We start from the raw sequence: 17,199 nt of genomic DNA, 5'->3' as shown, positions 1-17,199 counted from the left end.
AGGTGCTTTTTAGAATGCTTGAAAATTAAAAGCAGCATGCTTGATGTCCAAAGTGAGGATGCACATCAAAAAAGCTTAAGGACCCAAGGCAGCTTACATTCTTCTGTTTAAAATACAAAAGACAAGGAGAACACATAAGCCACTCCTAACTGTTTCACTGATGCTCTACTTTTATTCCAAAGCACTTCCAGAAGTTGTGGTCATGAGTTAACCCATAAAGCCAAAGTAAGTAGTGATATGACGCCTTGATAAATCCAAAACTGGTTTTCAATTTCTGAGAGTTTTTATTTCTACCAGTGGAAAGAAAAACTATAATAATTTGGGGAACTTGGTGTTATTTTTCAAATGCTACTGAAAAGAGAAATGTTTAAATAGCTGGGGGAAAATAACAGTGGTAGCAGCATGCTGATCCAGACTTAATAACTTAAGAGAAATACAGAAGTGTGAAAATCAAAGAGGAAGCTAGAAAGAGTCTGTTAGAAAGCAGGTCAGGTACACAGGCAGGTTAAAGAGCTTCCTGCCACCGAAAAACTGACCTTTTTTTTTTTTTCTCCCCAAAGAGTGGTATCCCTTATCAATGTTCTCTGTCCTATTTCACTCTTCATTTCAGCTCGATATTACTGTTTCCTTTCATATAATGTTAATGTAGAGATATAAAAATCTATTATTAGTGATAAATCAATTTTTCTTTCTCTCTCCACCCGCTCCCCCCACTCCCCATCTAAGTCTCAAAGACAAGTCTGGACCAATTTCTCCATCCTGCCTCTGGCAGCAGACTGTAGCATTTCAGATCCTCCACCAAGTCCCGGCTGCTTCAAAGGAAAAATCCTACTTTCTTCAGTTAAGATCATAAGAAATATAGGGGGAGGGGGTCAGCTCTGTTTGGACATAATTACACTTCATCAAAAGAAGCTTTCTTCATCTTCCATGCGTGAAAAGTCTGCAAGCAGTTAAGTCTGTCTTTTTTTTTTTTTAAATATAAAAATTGCTATTTGGGAAACCAGCCAAAACTCAGAAAGCCAATATAGTAAAACAGTGCACACCCTTTGTTTCTCTTTGAAGTTCCTTAAATAAATATGTTGAGGGTTTACAAAGTACACTATCACTTTGCCATAGTTTCTACTCAAACTGATCAGAGAAAAGTTATGCAGCATCCACATAATACAAAAGCAAGATAAATGAAAGCACTAGCTTGAATCTGTAAAGTAAAAAAAGTACAATGCCCAATCTTTGAGATACTGAAATTCATTACTCTAGTTAACAACAAAATCACATTACATAAGAAGAACAATGTACTTCAGAGCATACAGGTATATCATCATGGTCAAATCTTTCTTGATTCTTACTAGGAAAAAAAAAAAAAAAGCTTAATGGTGCTGTGGACCTGCACCAATAACTGAAAGAGAGAGGGAACAAAAAGAATGAACACATACACGTACACACTTCACACCTAATCAGTCAATAGTGAGAGAGGAAGTGCCTTTTTTTAATGAAAGTAAACTAACCCTGATGCAGAAATAACCCCTTTAATTTTGATTCTACCTACCATAGGCCCTGAGCTTCATTTCATTTCAAACAACCTGAGCTTCATTTCATTTCAAACTTTCAGTGACAGTATCTCATTAGCATGCATCATTTTATTTTAAGTTAAAAAGTACAACTTCTTGGCCCTGTTCCTAGAAAGTAAACTAAAACTACTCATCGGAAACAGTCTTGCTTGAATTTCCCTTATCAAGTTTTTACAATGGTAATAATTTGACATCTGATCCAAACTAAAGAGCAATTACTGAACATGATTGAAAAAATTGATGCTTCTCATTTCCTAATTCAAACCTGGGTTGGAGTAACTCTATAGGTCTTTATAATTTATTTCACCTTAATCCTGAAGTGGTCTATTTTCTCTCTTATTATTGAAATACTTAAAATGGAAATATTAGATTCAATAAATAAATAAATGAACATAATACTTCTAAAGAATGACTATTAAAAGTCTCTCTATACAGTAAGTAAATAAAGCCAAAAATCAGTTTCCTTAGAGACTTTTTAAAAAACATTCCTATAAAATAAGGGATTATTTTCTATTTTATGATCTTTTTAAAGGATTCCTAACATTTGAATATTAGCATTCAGATGGTGTAGACCCTTAAATAATGTGGAAATATTTCAAGTCCTGATCATTCATCTGTCTAGGCGACTATATAGTCATTCTCACACAAGTAACACATTATTCATTTATTCAAATGAAAAGCCTTTTGTTTAAAAATAAACTATGATTTTTAAAGGGTTTTATCATAAGAATAAATTAACTCATACAGAGGTAACATGTGTGATAAGTGAAGTGCAGCATACCAACTGTCCTTGCTACCACTTAGAGCAAAAGTGATATTATGAGGAAATTGATCCAATGCATTCCTTTTTCTTTCCCCTTTGCCACTAAATTTACTCAGTTATTTGGCTCCTCATAATTCATAGCTTGAACCTCCAACTGTTCTTCTCTCCACCTTATGTGCTCACACCCAATGAAATTAGGAAAGAGTTCTCTGAAAACCCTGTTTGAATATTCAATATCATAAAACAAATGAAAAAGGCCTGAGTACTCAGAAAAACACTCCACTTCATCTGGACATATTTAAGTTAAAACCTTCAGTAACTCAGTTCAGTAGAAGAGGGTGCTGAATTGTATACAGACTAGTCCACATGTCCTCAGAGGATCCTAATGTGTTTATTCCATTACTAATATTAAAAATCAGAGACCTACCTCGTCCACTCCGGCCCACAAATCTCAGATCGTTGAACCTTGCTACTTGGTTTTTCATAACAGCAGAGGCATTTCGGAGCTCAGCAGAATAATTTTCATCGTTACCCGCCATGACAGTAACCACAGTCCCATCTGGTACCTCTCCGAGGGCTACCACCTACATAAAATAGGAAACACAGCAGCAATAATGGCACATCAGGAAAGCTTAAAAACTGAGAAGATATGCTCATGGCGAGTGATGTGTTTTATCAGGACTTGGTGCTCTTGTCCAGTCATGGCAGGCAGAAACGAAGCATCTGCATATGGGCTAGGATGCCACTTCAAACAGACCAATGTTGCAGGGTCCACCCATTTCAAAGGCAGGCAAGGGTTTCCTTCATTTGTTGTTGCATTCTTCACCAAATATATGTACATTTTTATTGAATCCCCATGTTAGGTTGTCCATAGGAATTATGCCACAGAAGGCAGGCTGATGCCCCATCTGCAGATTGCTTTGTGCATATTAAGGCACCGCCTGTCTGCAGCCAGGAGCAGCCTGAGGTGTGGTCTCATCCCGGTCACAGGCTAAAAAGGAAAGTCTAGTCGGCCCGATGGGAGATGACATTTAGGTGAAACCTCGGAGCTCCTGACTATATGGGAGCCTAAACATGGTGTGGTATCCAGGACTACATTTCATCTCCTTACTTTGGGTTAGATGTGCTTACTGTTAATCATACTGCAAATAGTTACTAAATGTCCACTCTGCTAGGATTCGGTGGGATATACAAAGTCACCAAGAAGCATAAAGTCTAGGTCCAGCATAAAGAAGTAAAACAGGCTGATAACGATGCCTGACAAATGAGTGGTATATACAGAAAAAACACTTCTGTTCTGTCTTTTTCCCATCTGACATCTTGGAATGACACATTCGCCTCCTTAACCTTCAACAGTTAACCTTTGGCAGATTAATCAGGCAAATAAGGACCCAGCATAATCAGTCTTTGAGGCTAATAAACATTTTCACTGCTCCAAGGCGAGGGATCCCACTTTTAACCAGGGTCAGCTAACTCGGATTAACACGGAACCTGGTAAGGGAGTGCTGGCGCAGAGCCCTTGCTGTCACGTATAAAACACAATGCTCTTAATCCATTACCTGGACACTGACCTTTGATGATGCCCTTTCTCTCAACTAACTTCCAGGATCCTATAGTCAGATTATTTCCATCTCTTCCTCACTCTCTGACATTAACATCCATATGTGCTTGCCTCTTTGGCAAATATCCCATTCCTCTATTCTCCTACTGTTAGAGCTACTCCCTCTTTTGTCAAGATTTCTGTAAGGGCAAATCTAAGCATTTAATTCCCTGCTCCCAATACAACTTGTACTTGCTCTCATCAAAGCAGATTTCTCAGACTATGATAAAACAGACACTGTAACTATACTCTGGGGCTTAATTTCCCCTACCCATGAACCCTAACCCAATACTCCTTAACGCTATCCTCTGCTTCAGCCCGGGAGGTGGGGGTGGAGGAGAAACATAACAAAACAAAACAAAAAAAAAAAACTTGTCAATATATTTTTTTACACATACTTTTTTCTTAGGCTATTTTTCAATTCCATTCCTTCTTTAGCACTTTGTTATTCAGTTTAAAATCCTAGAGCTTTCCTTAAATCACAAAGCCCACTTCCACAGCATTCCACTGTGCTCAAATGATCCTCATTTCAATGTGCATATATTAATCATGTTTCTACTCCTTTGCATACACTAGCCCAAAACTGTGAGACTCGCTCCTAGAAGTCCAGATTTATATTAGTTTGAAAACTGTAAGAGGGAAGGGCCTTTATCTGTCTTGTTCAGTACTATATGCCCAATTCCCAAAACTGCTTGGCAAATAGTGTTTGATAAATATCTTTGAAATAAATTAAAGAGCACCAAAAAAAAAAGCATCATGTTCCACAGCCAATAGTCTGTGAGGCTACCCGGTAAAACGCTGAGAGACCCAGTTAAAGGTTGAGTCAGCACGCCTCACTAGAGGCAATGTGCCCTTGCTCCAAACTAGTTTTCTGACAACTTTTTCCATCCCAGGGGAGGGGGAATCATGCCAAAGACCCTTTACTCACAGTATATGGTTACTCTCTTCAATCTGAGAAGAGTCCCTGACCCAGGGTAAATGCCTTGAGAACACGACTTCCGCCCTGCATACTTGATCTGGTGCCTCAAGCGGCCACCGGCTCTCTAGGTACTGCTGTATTGCTGATGGGGGCAACATGCTTTTCAATTTTTCAAACTCACAATGCCAAAAATGTGAACATTCTGAAAATACTGAAATAATTGACTATGTTTGCCAGGATTCATCGCGACGTTTGACATTTTTTACACTCAGCATATTGCGTTTTAACACCTGCTGTGTGTGTGGCATGCTATGTCAAAGTAAATATGGAACCAGTAAGTGTATTAATGAAGGCAGAAAAGTTGTACTGTTTAGAAGAGAATGAAGGCACCAAAACTCAGGAGGCCCCACTTTTTCCCCACCTCTGCTATGATCTCATACAAGTCACTTCATCTCCAGGAACCACAGTTTTCCAATATAAATTGGAAATAACTTTTTTAAGTCTGTAAAATGTAGAAGAAACTACATAAGTATAGACTGTAATTATAATGATGTACTTTTTGTAAGATGAGGAGGCTCGCTTCTATTCCAAGTCTGCTATGTGGTAAATACAGGCTTTTACTTATGAGCATCCTTAAAGGATTCTATTGAATATGTAATTCTTCATGTCCTGGGATGCTTTTTGTTGCTGTTGAAAGATAAAGGATAACTGCTGATGGGTTTCACTCCAGTCTGGCTAAATTTCAGAAGAAAGTAAAGAAATCTGCCCCGATATGAAGATTTTCAAGAGCTCTGGGACATTATTATTTTACTGCATATTTTTAACATAATGGGTTTTGTGTTTTTTTTAAGTTAGAAGAAAAGGAAAATTGATTCAATATGGGAAAATATGAAAGAACAGATCCCTAAGAGTGCAATACATAAATCCATTTTACTTTGCTTAAGCAGCATAATAATGACCATATTAAATACTGGTATGTCTTACGTATTATATTTAATAAGAAAACAAATAGGTAATCACAAATTGTGAGTCTTCTATGAGGCTTAGAACTTGGCCTAAAAAAAAAAAAAAAATGCTAACTAAAATGATATAGTGACAACTTTTCCTGTTATGGCTGAACTCTATTTTAATGGTTAAATATGTTGGGTTATTTTTTTTTTCTGCTATATATGCTACCAAATCACATTGGCTAATGTTTTTCTGAGGGGAAAAGGGGGAAGGGAGTACTGTATTTGAGTTTATATCAGTCAGAAGGGAAATTATATGTTTGAGATTTTTTTATAGTAGATTTCTGAAGCTAAAAAGTTTCTCTTGAAGATTTTCAACTATGTTTATCTAAAAGAAAACCAAAAGAATCAAGAAATTTTTGCACATTTCATCTGTACCAAACCCAAGCAATGGAAAACATTTTAAGGGGCAGAGAGAGAGCAGACAAAAATTGCTCCTTAACCAGTTAGGAGTAAGCACACATTAAAATTTATTTCCGTGCTACCCAATACAAAAGTTCTGTTCTACAAAGAATAATTTGTGATGAAACCTTAACAACTACATTTTTAAGTGTTTTTAAAACATAAATTCTACAAATTTAAGAAACTTCATGGGAAAGAGAAGTAATTTTACGTCCTGACATTTCAGACTTGAGAAAGAAGTTCCTTTATTTAGCACACCTCACTATAACCAGTATTTAAATCACATGATACGCAGCTTGTACAAAATAAAGGGTATTTCTTTAACTCTAGAAACACTACTGAAATTTTGTATAAGATTCCTTATGACTAAATCTGTAAATTACTCTGAAAGAGGAGCAATGGAGAATTAACTCAGACTCTTAAAATTGTTTTTGTGGTCTTATTATACGGAAATAAAAATTGCCCATTACATTTCCATGAACAGAAGTCTAGTCTTAACTAATCAATTACTCTTACAGACCAATATGATCTGGCATGTTGTACTTGCAGGAAAATTGAAATATAATTATTTTTCAAGATAGAATCTGATCAAATCTTTCTTTGGAATAAAAAGCAAGGTAAGGAAATAGTTGCAACAAGAAAAATTTTAATCCTATGGTAATTATCTAAAGATAACTTTAAATAAACTATCAAAAACTTTCACAAATATTACAGTTAATTTTTCAAGTTTAACCTAGAATTTAGGAACAACCATTGAATTGTAGAGAAAAAAAAGTAAATACAATATAAAGTATCATTTCATAATTTTTAAAATATTTGTCAAAGAGGAAATTGGTTAAAATTATTCCAATTTAAACCAGGAATATATGTGCCATGTTTTAAGCTGGTTTAGATCATCTAACAATGGATATTCTGAAAATTTTTTGAAAGGATACGAACACAGCAATGACAAAGGGAAAATATAATGAAAGATATCTTGTCATGCCTGTTTTCAAATGTAAGTTTTCTAACATTTTTTTAATATTTGTTTTCCATCTGAAAGTTTTTATTTCAATTACTTTATCAGTAAGTTTCATATGTTCAATCCGAACATTTTTAACTTTAAGTAACTGGATTGTATTTAAAGGTATAACACAAAAATGTGTCTATCTTCACACAACTTGAAATCTATTGTGATTTATATAATTTTGCATAACGGTTCATGGTAGGCATAATAAGGTATTAACCGGCTTAATAACCTGTTTTTCTTTGTTTAGGTATATTTATATTAAAAAGACACAAACATAAAAATCTGATCATTAAATATATAAGGAAAATACAACTCACTAGTGTCAACTGTTTATTAGTTGCATATTTGTTTCTGAAAATAGGCCAATTATGTCAAAAAAATTATTTTCAGCTAGAAATTGCTCCATCATTTTGAAACCCTACTTATGACAAATACTGAAAGCTATCATTAAGCATACAGAATTAACTATGAGTAATAGATCATACATCTAAAAATGCGTTTTCTTTAACATTGCCAGAAAAACATATGATACTGGTAAATATATAGTGCAATGTTCTCTAACTTAAAACAGCGCAATAACTGTGCGCTTACTATAGTTTTAAAATATACATCTGGACTTAAAATTTCTGCATAGTGTTTCAGCTTGAAGCTATTTAAAGCAACTGAGTTATGAACCCTGAACACCAGGCTTCATAGTGGAAATGCTGACAGACCCCTAACTACAAGGGTGCTACTGGATGCAGGGTTGACGTACTCTCTCTTTTTCTATCTGACCACTAACTAAAGTGATGAATTTGCAAACTGCTTTTTTGTCACTAGAATTTCAAGGACAGAAAGGCCTGGGGCTCTCTAATAGTATGTCTTAACTATTTTAAGCTTTCGGTGAGATACACCTGAAAGAAATGTTAAAAATATTTATTTCCATTTCCTTGACACCTGGGAGGACCGAACATTTCAAAACTGCAGAACTTTGTTAAAAATACAATGCTGATAAACAACTTGACATATTTTAAAGTATGCTGGAGTTGAGTATCAACAAATGAAGTATTCCTGTATAATCCCTGAACAAGATCAGATGGACAACACTAACACATTACTTAGGACTTAATACAATATGTTGTTAATATCACTTTGAAGCACTATTTTAAATGAACATATCAAGACACAGTTCATTGAATTCATTTCTGATTCTCTACAGTGGTGAGCTCAGTATCACAGACATAAAATACAGGCTCAATAAATATTGTATTGATTTGAATATCAGATTTCTCAACAATTCAGTTCTCTGTGTGTTTTAAGATAGAGTATTTACCTGTCTGTTATCTACCCAATAACACTATAATTTACTTTGTATATGGCTCTATCATAGCCAAATTGTTCCCATCACTTTTAAAACTTCTTCATATTATTTCTTCATTACAGATGTATTTGCTTTTGTTGCAAGTGTAGAAAGCCTACTGCTCACAGGCTCTTACCTCAAAAGAAAGGTAAAGAGAGTCTGTTGTTACTAACACTCTGATGGAAACAGAAATTGTTGTCTATATCTGGATGTTCCAAAAATCTACACCTCCTTTTCAGCAGAGACAAAACTTCTATATTAAGAGGATCTCAGCTATCACCTACTATTTGAATTCTGTTAAGCACAGGTATGTGAGTTCACGTTTTAGGTTAGCTCCATTTCTTTTTTAGTTAATATGTATTTAATATTTCCTTTAGTATGGTCATGTGTTAACTATGGCTTTGTTTGCTGGTTACAAGTAAAATCACCCTAATTAACAATAAATATGATTAATAGCAAAGAAAGCAATTTCTTTTCAAAAGTAATTTTTAAAAGGTGGTGGCACAGAGCCCTAAGTGCAACCAAAATCTGACAATAGGTCAAACTAAATTGCATCCTATCTGTATGCCAAAAACATCCTTTTATCTAAAATACTCAAGTTCAAAATCAATTCAGCACCATAAATATGAAAGAACAGTTCAAAACAGTTATACTTAAACACGTTTAGCAGAACAAACGGAATGCAGACCATCAAACATCTAAAATGTTATCTTTAAAAATGCAGGCACTTATCCTTAAATTTTCACATACCCTGACTTGTGGCATTGTGGAGACAATATATATGCTTATTAGACAGGTTTTTTTGTGTGTGTGTTTGGGGGGTTTTGGGTGGGAAGAGGGCTAGAAATAAAGGCTAATTAGAAAATTCTGGGCCCATGGACGACGAACATTGTAGAATATATCTCCTGTACAGAAATTTAAATTTCTACAATATTCTGAGCTTTTCGTGTTTCAAGAAGAAAACAACCTACAAAAATGGATGGTTTATAAAAGGAGAAATGGGACGGTTAAAAACACACACACATACATTTCTTGAGCCAAGTGCAAAATGGAACTTGCCCCAGAATGCAGCATCCCCTTTCCATAACGTCCATCCTGATTTCTGTTCTGATATAAGACCTAGGGAGATAACCAGCTCTAATTGACCTGGACTCCTCTCTTTCCACCCCACCCACACATGGAATCTGAACGGATGCCTGGGGGGACAGGGGAGGATGGGGGCGAATCAACAACGGGGAACTGCCAGTGGCCCTTGGGAGGTTGGCCCCAGGGTCCACAGTGAAGAATCTGGCATGATTTCTCCTCTTTTCCCCTTACCCCATGCCCTTGCTACCCTGCTCTCCTTAGATCCCAGAGCCCAAGGGTCCAGGCTAGATGGGACCAGAAGCGGCTTTCGGAGGCTATTCTCCGTGGATGGCTCCACCGTCTCCCTCCATCCCGGCGTCTAGTCCCGCGACTGCCCAGGAACCCGCTTCCCTTCCACGCAGCTCCGCCCTGGGGGCTCCGCGTCTCCCCCAGGCGAGGGCTGCCTTAGCCATCGGGGTCGCTTTATTGACACCCATCAGGCTACTGTTCTGGACCCTACAACCCTCAACCTGCCGAGCCGAGGCCGGCGACACCCGCTTCGGACACCCGCCCTCCAACTAACGGCCCGGCGGCGGAGGAGGCCGCGGAGGGCGCTCCCAAACCCCGGGATCGCTCCCTCTGCGCCCGGGCCACCCGCCCGAGCCTCCCACGACCTTACAGAAACCGGAGGGAGCTTCGGGATCCGAGTCCTTTAGCAGTAATAAGGAAAATCCGCAAAATTTCACCTCCGATTTCAAGGCTGGTAAACGGAAGGCATCTCCCAGGTTTCCCTGGTCCCCGCCAGGCTGGGCGAGGCGGGAGCGCAGTCCCGGCGGGAAGAGGCGGCCCGAGCCCCCGCCCCCTCAGCTGGCCCGCGCCTCCCGCACTCGAGGGTCCAGCGCCCGCGATTCCCGGGCTCCCCCGCCTCGGGGCGCGCGCTGCGACCCCGGCGGCCCCGCCTTCCTCCCGGTCAAGGGAACTGGCGCGAGTCTGCAAGCCGGGCAAATCCCCCCGTCCTGCCTCCCACCTCACATGCTCCCGGAGTCCGAGGTTCGCCTGCGACCCTCTAGGGGCACCGGTAATGCGGCCCACGCGCCGCAGCGGGCGCCCCGCCCTGGGCGCAAACTCCCGGAGTCGTCACCCCAGGAACACCGCTTCCCGAGCCCGGGATGGGCCGGGGCCGCTGAGACTTAGCGGATCCGATCTGGGACTCCTAGACCGGCGGAGGGGCGTTCGGCCGGACGAAGGAATCCCGGGGAGGGGCCGGCCGGGATGCCCTGGGAGGAGGACGCGGGGATCCGGGGAATGTGCCGGGGATCCTCACCCCTGGGAAATGGGGGCGGGGTGGCGACGCCAAGAGTGGGCACCTGGAGGCTCTGGGGGGCGGGGGGCGGCTCAGAGGAGTGGGTTAGAACTTTGCCCAGGAGGCTTGAGGGGGACAAGGACTGAGGTGGTGGCTGCGGGCACAGGTGGGAGAGGGAAGGATCTGTGCGGGGTCCTTGCGCCCAAGCCCTCTGGGAGATCCGGAGCAAGGGGGCCATCCGGGGTCCCTCGGGTCTGAGCCTCCAAGGTAGGAGGCCTTAGACCGTATCCGGGCCCCGGCCCCAGTGGTCAAGGAGACGCCCGCGGGCAGGTCCCGCGGCGCCCGGCCGGGGGCGGGGAGCAGCCGCAGCTTCTTACCTTGAAGGCCACGGGCAGGGTCTTGTTGCAGCGCCAGTGCGAGGGCAGCACGGAGCACAGGAAGTTGGGGCTGTCGGTGCGGACAAGCTCGGCCGGGAGGTCAGCTATGATCTCCACCATGGTGCGGTTGTCGTGCGGCGGCCGCAACCGGGGCACCGCCGCCGCCGCCGCCGCCGCTGCCGCCGCCGCCGCCGCCGCCGCCTCCTGCTGCTGCTGCTGCTGTTGCTGCTGCTGCTGCTGCTGCTGCTGTTGCTGCTGTTGCTGCTGCGCAGCCACCACCGGGCTCACGTCGCTCATCTTGCCGGGCTGCAGGCTGCTGGAGGGGGGGCTGAAGCGCCGGCTGGTGCTCGGATCTACGGGAATACGCATCACAACAGCCACAAGTTAGCGAAGTGGCCGGGGGAGGGGGAGGAGGGTGGAAGTGAGGGGCGAGGAGGAGGAAATTGGGGGGGGTGGAGGCGAGACGGGGGAATGAGGATGGAGGTGATGGGGCTCAGGAGGTGAGAAATCAAGTTCGATGAAGCCGACTGCCAGGCGAAGTCTGACGGGGGCCAGCGGTAGCGATTCGGTGCAATCAGGTTGGCGGGTGGGGAGACCCGGGAGGCGCAGATCTTTGCCGGAGCCTTTGGAACACCCGGGGTGGCAGCTGCGACCGGGTGCGGGAATGTGTTTGACCCGGGGAGGTGGGGGGGGGGGGGGGAGCGGGGGGGGCTTTAGTTTGCAGTTTAGCGTGGGGTCTCTTTGGGCACAGCGTCCTGGGTGCGCTGGCGCCCCCTCCCAGCTTGAGTCCAGCGGTGGAGCCGAGTGGTTTCAATCCAGCCCCGGGACCGGCATAGTCGAGCGCTGCCCGCCACCGCCGCGCCGCACCGCGCGCAGCTACCCAGCTGCCGGCGCCCGCGCCGCCGCCCGCGGGCTCGGGCTGCTGCCGCCGCCGCCGCCTCCTCCGCGCGGCCGCTGCTCCCCCCGCGCCGGCTGCGCGCTCGGAGTCCTCCCGCGGCGGCTGCCCGCCAGGCTCCCGGCTCCGCTCCTTCCTTTCCCTTCTCTCCCTCTCACCGCCACCTCCTCGCGTCCACTCCCTCCTGCTACTTGCAAAGCTCCCCTGACCCTCGCGCTTCGAGGTGCCAGGAGGTAAGTCTCGGGCAGCGGATCTCGGGGCAACGGATCTGGAGCATTCGCGTTCGAATCGCAGCCGCTGCCGCCGCCCGCCGGCCGCGAGAAGGAGCCCCCGGGACGCCGAGCGCAGCTTCCGAAGCCCAGAGGCGCCCGGGTCTTGGGGGATCTCGCCTGGTCGCGTCCTCTTGCTTCTCCCCGCCTCCCCCCGCCCCCAGGGCAAGGAACCCCCTCTTGGTCCGACGAGGTGGAAGCTGCGACGCCAGAGAGCTGCCGGCTGATCTGACTGTCAGTATTTTTCGTTGTAAGTTCAGGAGAGGAGGAAGGAAAATTCTTGAGTGTCTGTGCTGACTTCTGAGCACTCGTCACCCTTCCCCCACCCCACCCCCACCGCTGCCTGAGTGGCTCCCTGGGGGAAGAAGATTTTGCAGGGTTTGGGTGTTTTTTTGTTTTAAGTGACACGAAAAATGGGGGCGGGGGGTGCACGCGTCAAAATAGTTTTAGAAACTCAAGTGGGTGGCTGGACCGTTTTTTTCTTCTATATTCAAGCTTGTTCCTAGAGAACAAGGATGAGTTTTGTTTTTTTTTTAAGGACTGGAAAACTGTCATCCTGGTGATTAAAATAAGTTGCAAAAACCTTTGCTGGGGAGAAACTCCAACAGTTTTCCATCAATTTCAATCTTTTATTAAGTCGATTCTGCATCTAAAATGAATGTCTTAACTTTCTTTCCCACCATTCCCAGGGAGGAAAAAAAAAAAAGTAAAAACACAAAATAAAATATTCAAAATGCTTCGATGGCTATTTATTTATGTATTTATTTCCCAATGTGGGTTTAAAAAGCGACTTTGGATCCCCCAAAAAAGTTGTGGTCGAGAAGACGAAGGAGCACGGGGGGAAAGCGGCAGTTTTACCTAAAATGTGGTTTTTGGAGGCTGGGATTTCTAATGATTAGGTTTTTGTGGTTTATATAGACACGGCTCTGGCTGAGGCAATCATTACGCTGATGAGAGTCAGAAGCACGTGGGTGTCTCCGACCAGCCTCAAACTCTGAGCCTTCAAAACAAATACAACAATGTGCGGCGCCCGCAAAAGCCTGGAAATCCGCTTGAGGCTTTTGCACCCCTAAGAAGGGGGCACCAGGCCGGCTGCCCTCCACGTTGCGCGGTGCTACGCTCCTTGCTTACTGTCAAACTCCTTTAAACCCCCCAAAGCTGTTTGAAAACGTGTTTGCAAAAAAAACAATCATCAGTTGTCAAAGTTTCAGGGATTCCTAATAGGGGAGCTGACACAGTAATAAGTGGTTTTATAAATAAATGAGAAATTAGAATGCCTCCAACTCGGAGTACTAAGGAAGCAAGGTAGTTGATAGATATCCCCTCCCCACCCCCACCCCCATCTTATTCAAAACAATTGACTACCCATTAATTGGTGTTTTTATTGCTCAGCATAAACGCCTCTCTCACCCGGGTAGCGACCGGCCACGACCCTCCCTCTCGGTTGTTAAAGCGCTGAGCCTGCGCTGGGGTCCGCGCCTTTGAAGGGGCCTGGAAGAGCTTCGAGAGTCTGGGGGCGGGGGGTACGGAAGAGGGGACCTGGAGCCTGTCGCCGATTCAGAACCCATTTCAAGCGCAAGATGGACTTGGAGGGCTGTCGTTGCGTGACTCGGACACCGGATTGGCCTCTCTAAAGAGATGCGCCTCCCGTGTAGGGGCTTCCAGCCGCGGGAGCGGTGGAAACGGGGAGGGTGGCTAGGCGTGCATCCTCACCGGGGTAAGGATGGGGATTCAGGGGACACCACTCTGCCCTTCCTCTTCTCCCCAAAATACCCCCGCCCCCTCAGACGCGAGTCCCCTTGCCTCGTCCCTCCAGACACCTCGGCCTTCCCAGGGCCGCCGGCCACCCTCCTAGACTTCGAGAAGCATTCTGCGCCACCCACTGTGACACCAGCCCGGGTCTCCTGGCCTCCTGGCCCGCCGCCCCTGGGGCGTGAGACGCACTTGCGCAGCGAAGAGCTGAGCTGTCTGCAGCGCGTGCGATTTTTAATTATCTTTTCCGTCGCAGGGGAGAGCTCTAACCCCGGGCACCGCGCCGCCTGCGCGCACCAGGGCAGCGGGTGCCCCAGCCAAAGGCAGCCAACCTGCGAGGGGAGCGGCTTTCCCCGCAAAGAGAATAGTAAAGACGAGGCTGCATCCATTTCTCCCACCTTACACCCACTCACAAGCACTCAGACACACACTCCCCAACAGCCACGCACTCGCACTCTTACATACCCACACAACTCATACACGTGGATTTTTTTTTTTTCCTTTTCGCCTTTTTTTTTTTTCTGCCTTTTAGCTGGGCCGCTTTATTTGGGGCATGTTACACCACTGTCTAACCAGGATTTCTGACTTGTTCTGTGTGTGTGTGTGTGTGTGTGTGTGTGTGTGTGTGTGTGTGGTGTGTGTGTTTTAAAGGTGTGGCAGCTGCAAAGGAGGGAATAAGTTACAGGAAGTGTATTATTTCTGTGGCCAAAGGGAGACAGAAATTCAGTAACTACCATAGTAGTTGATACGCCACCTTATCTGGGATTGTCCTTATCTCAGGAAGTCCACAGAACAGGGAACTCCCAGAAAATTTGAAGACGCTAAGTAACAATCAATATTTTAGTTATGGGCAACCAAACGAAGCCTTTCTGAACGAGATATTCCAGAGCTCTTTGGATTTCAGTCATCATTTGGGGGCTGACCCTCTTGCTCAGTCGCTGTTTTGTCCTTTGATTTACTTGGTGGACAGCAAGGTATGCAGGCCTCAGCGGTTGAATACTTTGGCTAGGGATTTTTAGGGCAATTTAATCAATGGTAAATTATTTATTTTAACCAATCATATCTGGTAATTCACCTTTAAAGCCTTCCTTGGGCATCCCCCCTGCACTTCACATTTCAGTGGAACTAATATAAGCAAGCTCTTGGAAGTTACTAGTCTTGGATCTCTTAAAATATCCTACAGTTATTTATAATGTGGAAATGAAATTTTCCACCAGATACCCTCACAGCATTTCAGGTATCTGGCGCAGCAGATTTTCAGTCGTCTTCCAAAATGTCCTCTTGCTGAACATTCACGCTTTCAGTTGGAATTGACTGGGCCTGGAACTGACGATGCCTTGGCTCAGAGCATTATACTTAAAGGAAGAAAATATTTTTACAGACCCCCTAAACCAAACCCCTCCTGGTAATAGTAGGCACATAGGAAAACGTGGACATTTTACATCTGAGTATTTTGTGCTGTAGTTTGCATGATCTCAGGTTTAGATTTTCTTCACACCAAAGTATTTGGAACAAATCAAACACTGCATTCCTCTTCAGAAATATTTATCTTCTCTGTTGTATGTTGTGACAAAAAAAAGAACAAGCATATTTTTCTGAAAATGTGGCTACTTTAGAAGATACAAACATAATTTTCCCCTTCATGTCCTTTAACACCTAATATCACTGTGTAGTAACAACATTTGGTAAATGAGATGTGAAATGATCAAGCTATTTAGTCAAAGAACTGAATCCCTAAATTGGGAACAAAACCCATGCTTCTTTCATTCAGGTTTCATCTTCTAAGCCCTACTCATTATTTTATATATACTTTTTTCTTGATGAAAAGTGAAAACGTTGCCCTGGCTGGTGTTGCTAAGCAGTCTCATGCATTGAAGGGTCTCGGGTTAGATTCCTGGTCAGGGCATATATCCAAGTTGTGGGTTTCATCCCGGTTGGGGCGCTTATGGGAGGCAGCTGATGGATGTTTCTCTCTCATACCTCGACACATTGATGTTCCTCTCTCTCTCTCTCTCTCTCTCTCTCTCTCTCTCTCTCTCATCAGTGAAAGGAACATAGCCTCAGTGAGGATATAAAAGAAAAGAAAAATGAGAAAGTCACTGTAAAATCTTAAAATTGCTTTCAATGGACCAGCTAAAGTTGGATAACCTTTTCAGACGTGCAATAGGAAATCATGGACATATTGATGATCCCTAAAGGTTTTAGGTGTAATATTGGAAAACGTTATAAACAGAACCATCTTTGGAGAGTTTTCCTTTGGACGGTGATTGAATTAAGAATACCTCGCCCTTGAAGAAGCAGTACTGCCAACACTCCAGGAGTTGTCATACTGAATACAGCTCATGGACCAAAGCTAGCCTAAAGTCTATTTTGTCTGGCACACTAGTTAAGAATGATTTTTGTATTTTAAAGTACCAGGGAAATATTAAAAGAAGAATATGAGACTTGAAATTATATAAAATTCATATTTCAATGTCCATAAATAATGTGTTTTTGGAACATAGCTATATTTACGTGTTTATGTATTGTCTGTAGCTGCCTTCCCTTAATACAGCATAATTGTATAGTGTGACAAAGATTGTATGGCCTGAAAAGCCTAAAATATTTGATATCTGTTTTTTTATAGAAAAAGTTAGCCAGGCCCTAAAGTGAAAGGATGGGGCAGAATGGGACAGCAGAAAGGAATAGATATTAAGAGAAGATATTGGGATGGAGTGTGTATGAGGTCCAGATAAGTTCTCAAAAAATTAAAAATACATCATTTAACTTATTCTTTTCTGTGTAAAACATTAATCACGTAGACTAATCTTTTTCACTTAATAATTTTGGATGTGCCAAAACAGACAGAAAAGGACGAGGCGTGCTTTTTCATGTGCTCCTTACGAAGGCTGGGGTGGGTGGGTGGGTGGGTGGGTGGGAAGAGATTAACTA

The 17,199-nt window shown here is 43.6% G+C and overlaps 1 protein-coding gene across 3 annotated transcripts in view; it reads right to left on the bottom strand.

Annotated features, from left to right (window-relative positions):
• Positions 1-11,721, bottom strand: part of RUNX2 (RUNX family transcription factor 2) — a gene marked incomplete at its 5' end in the record, with an annotated part of 119,948 nt that extends 108,227 nt beyond the window's left edge. For all 3 annotated transcript variants that reach the window (XM_081094250.1, XM_081094249.1, XM_081094251.1), the window contains 2 exons: positions 2,759-2,915; positions 11,353-11,721. In XM_081094250.1, coding sequence (XP_080950376.1) covers positions 2,759-2,915; positions 11,353-11,721 — 526 coding nt within the window. The remainder of the gene's footprint in view (positions 1-2,758; positions 2,916-11,352) is intronic.
• Between the last annotated feature and the right edge of the window lie 5,478 nt (positions 11,722-17,199).

The sequence above is a fragment of the Myotis nattereri genome, assembly GCF_964212035.1.
Source record: "Myotis nattereri genome assembly, chromosome: 6".
NCBI classification, from domain to species: Eukaryota; Metazoa; Chordata; class Mammalia; order Chiroptera; family Vespertilionidae; genus Myotis; species Myotis nattereri.
The sequence above is the reverse complement of the archived record's forward strand: the minus strand, read 5'-3'. Positions and strand labels throughout refer to the sequence as shown.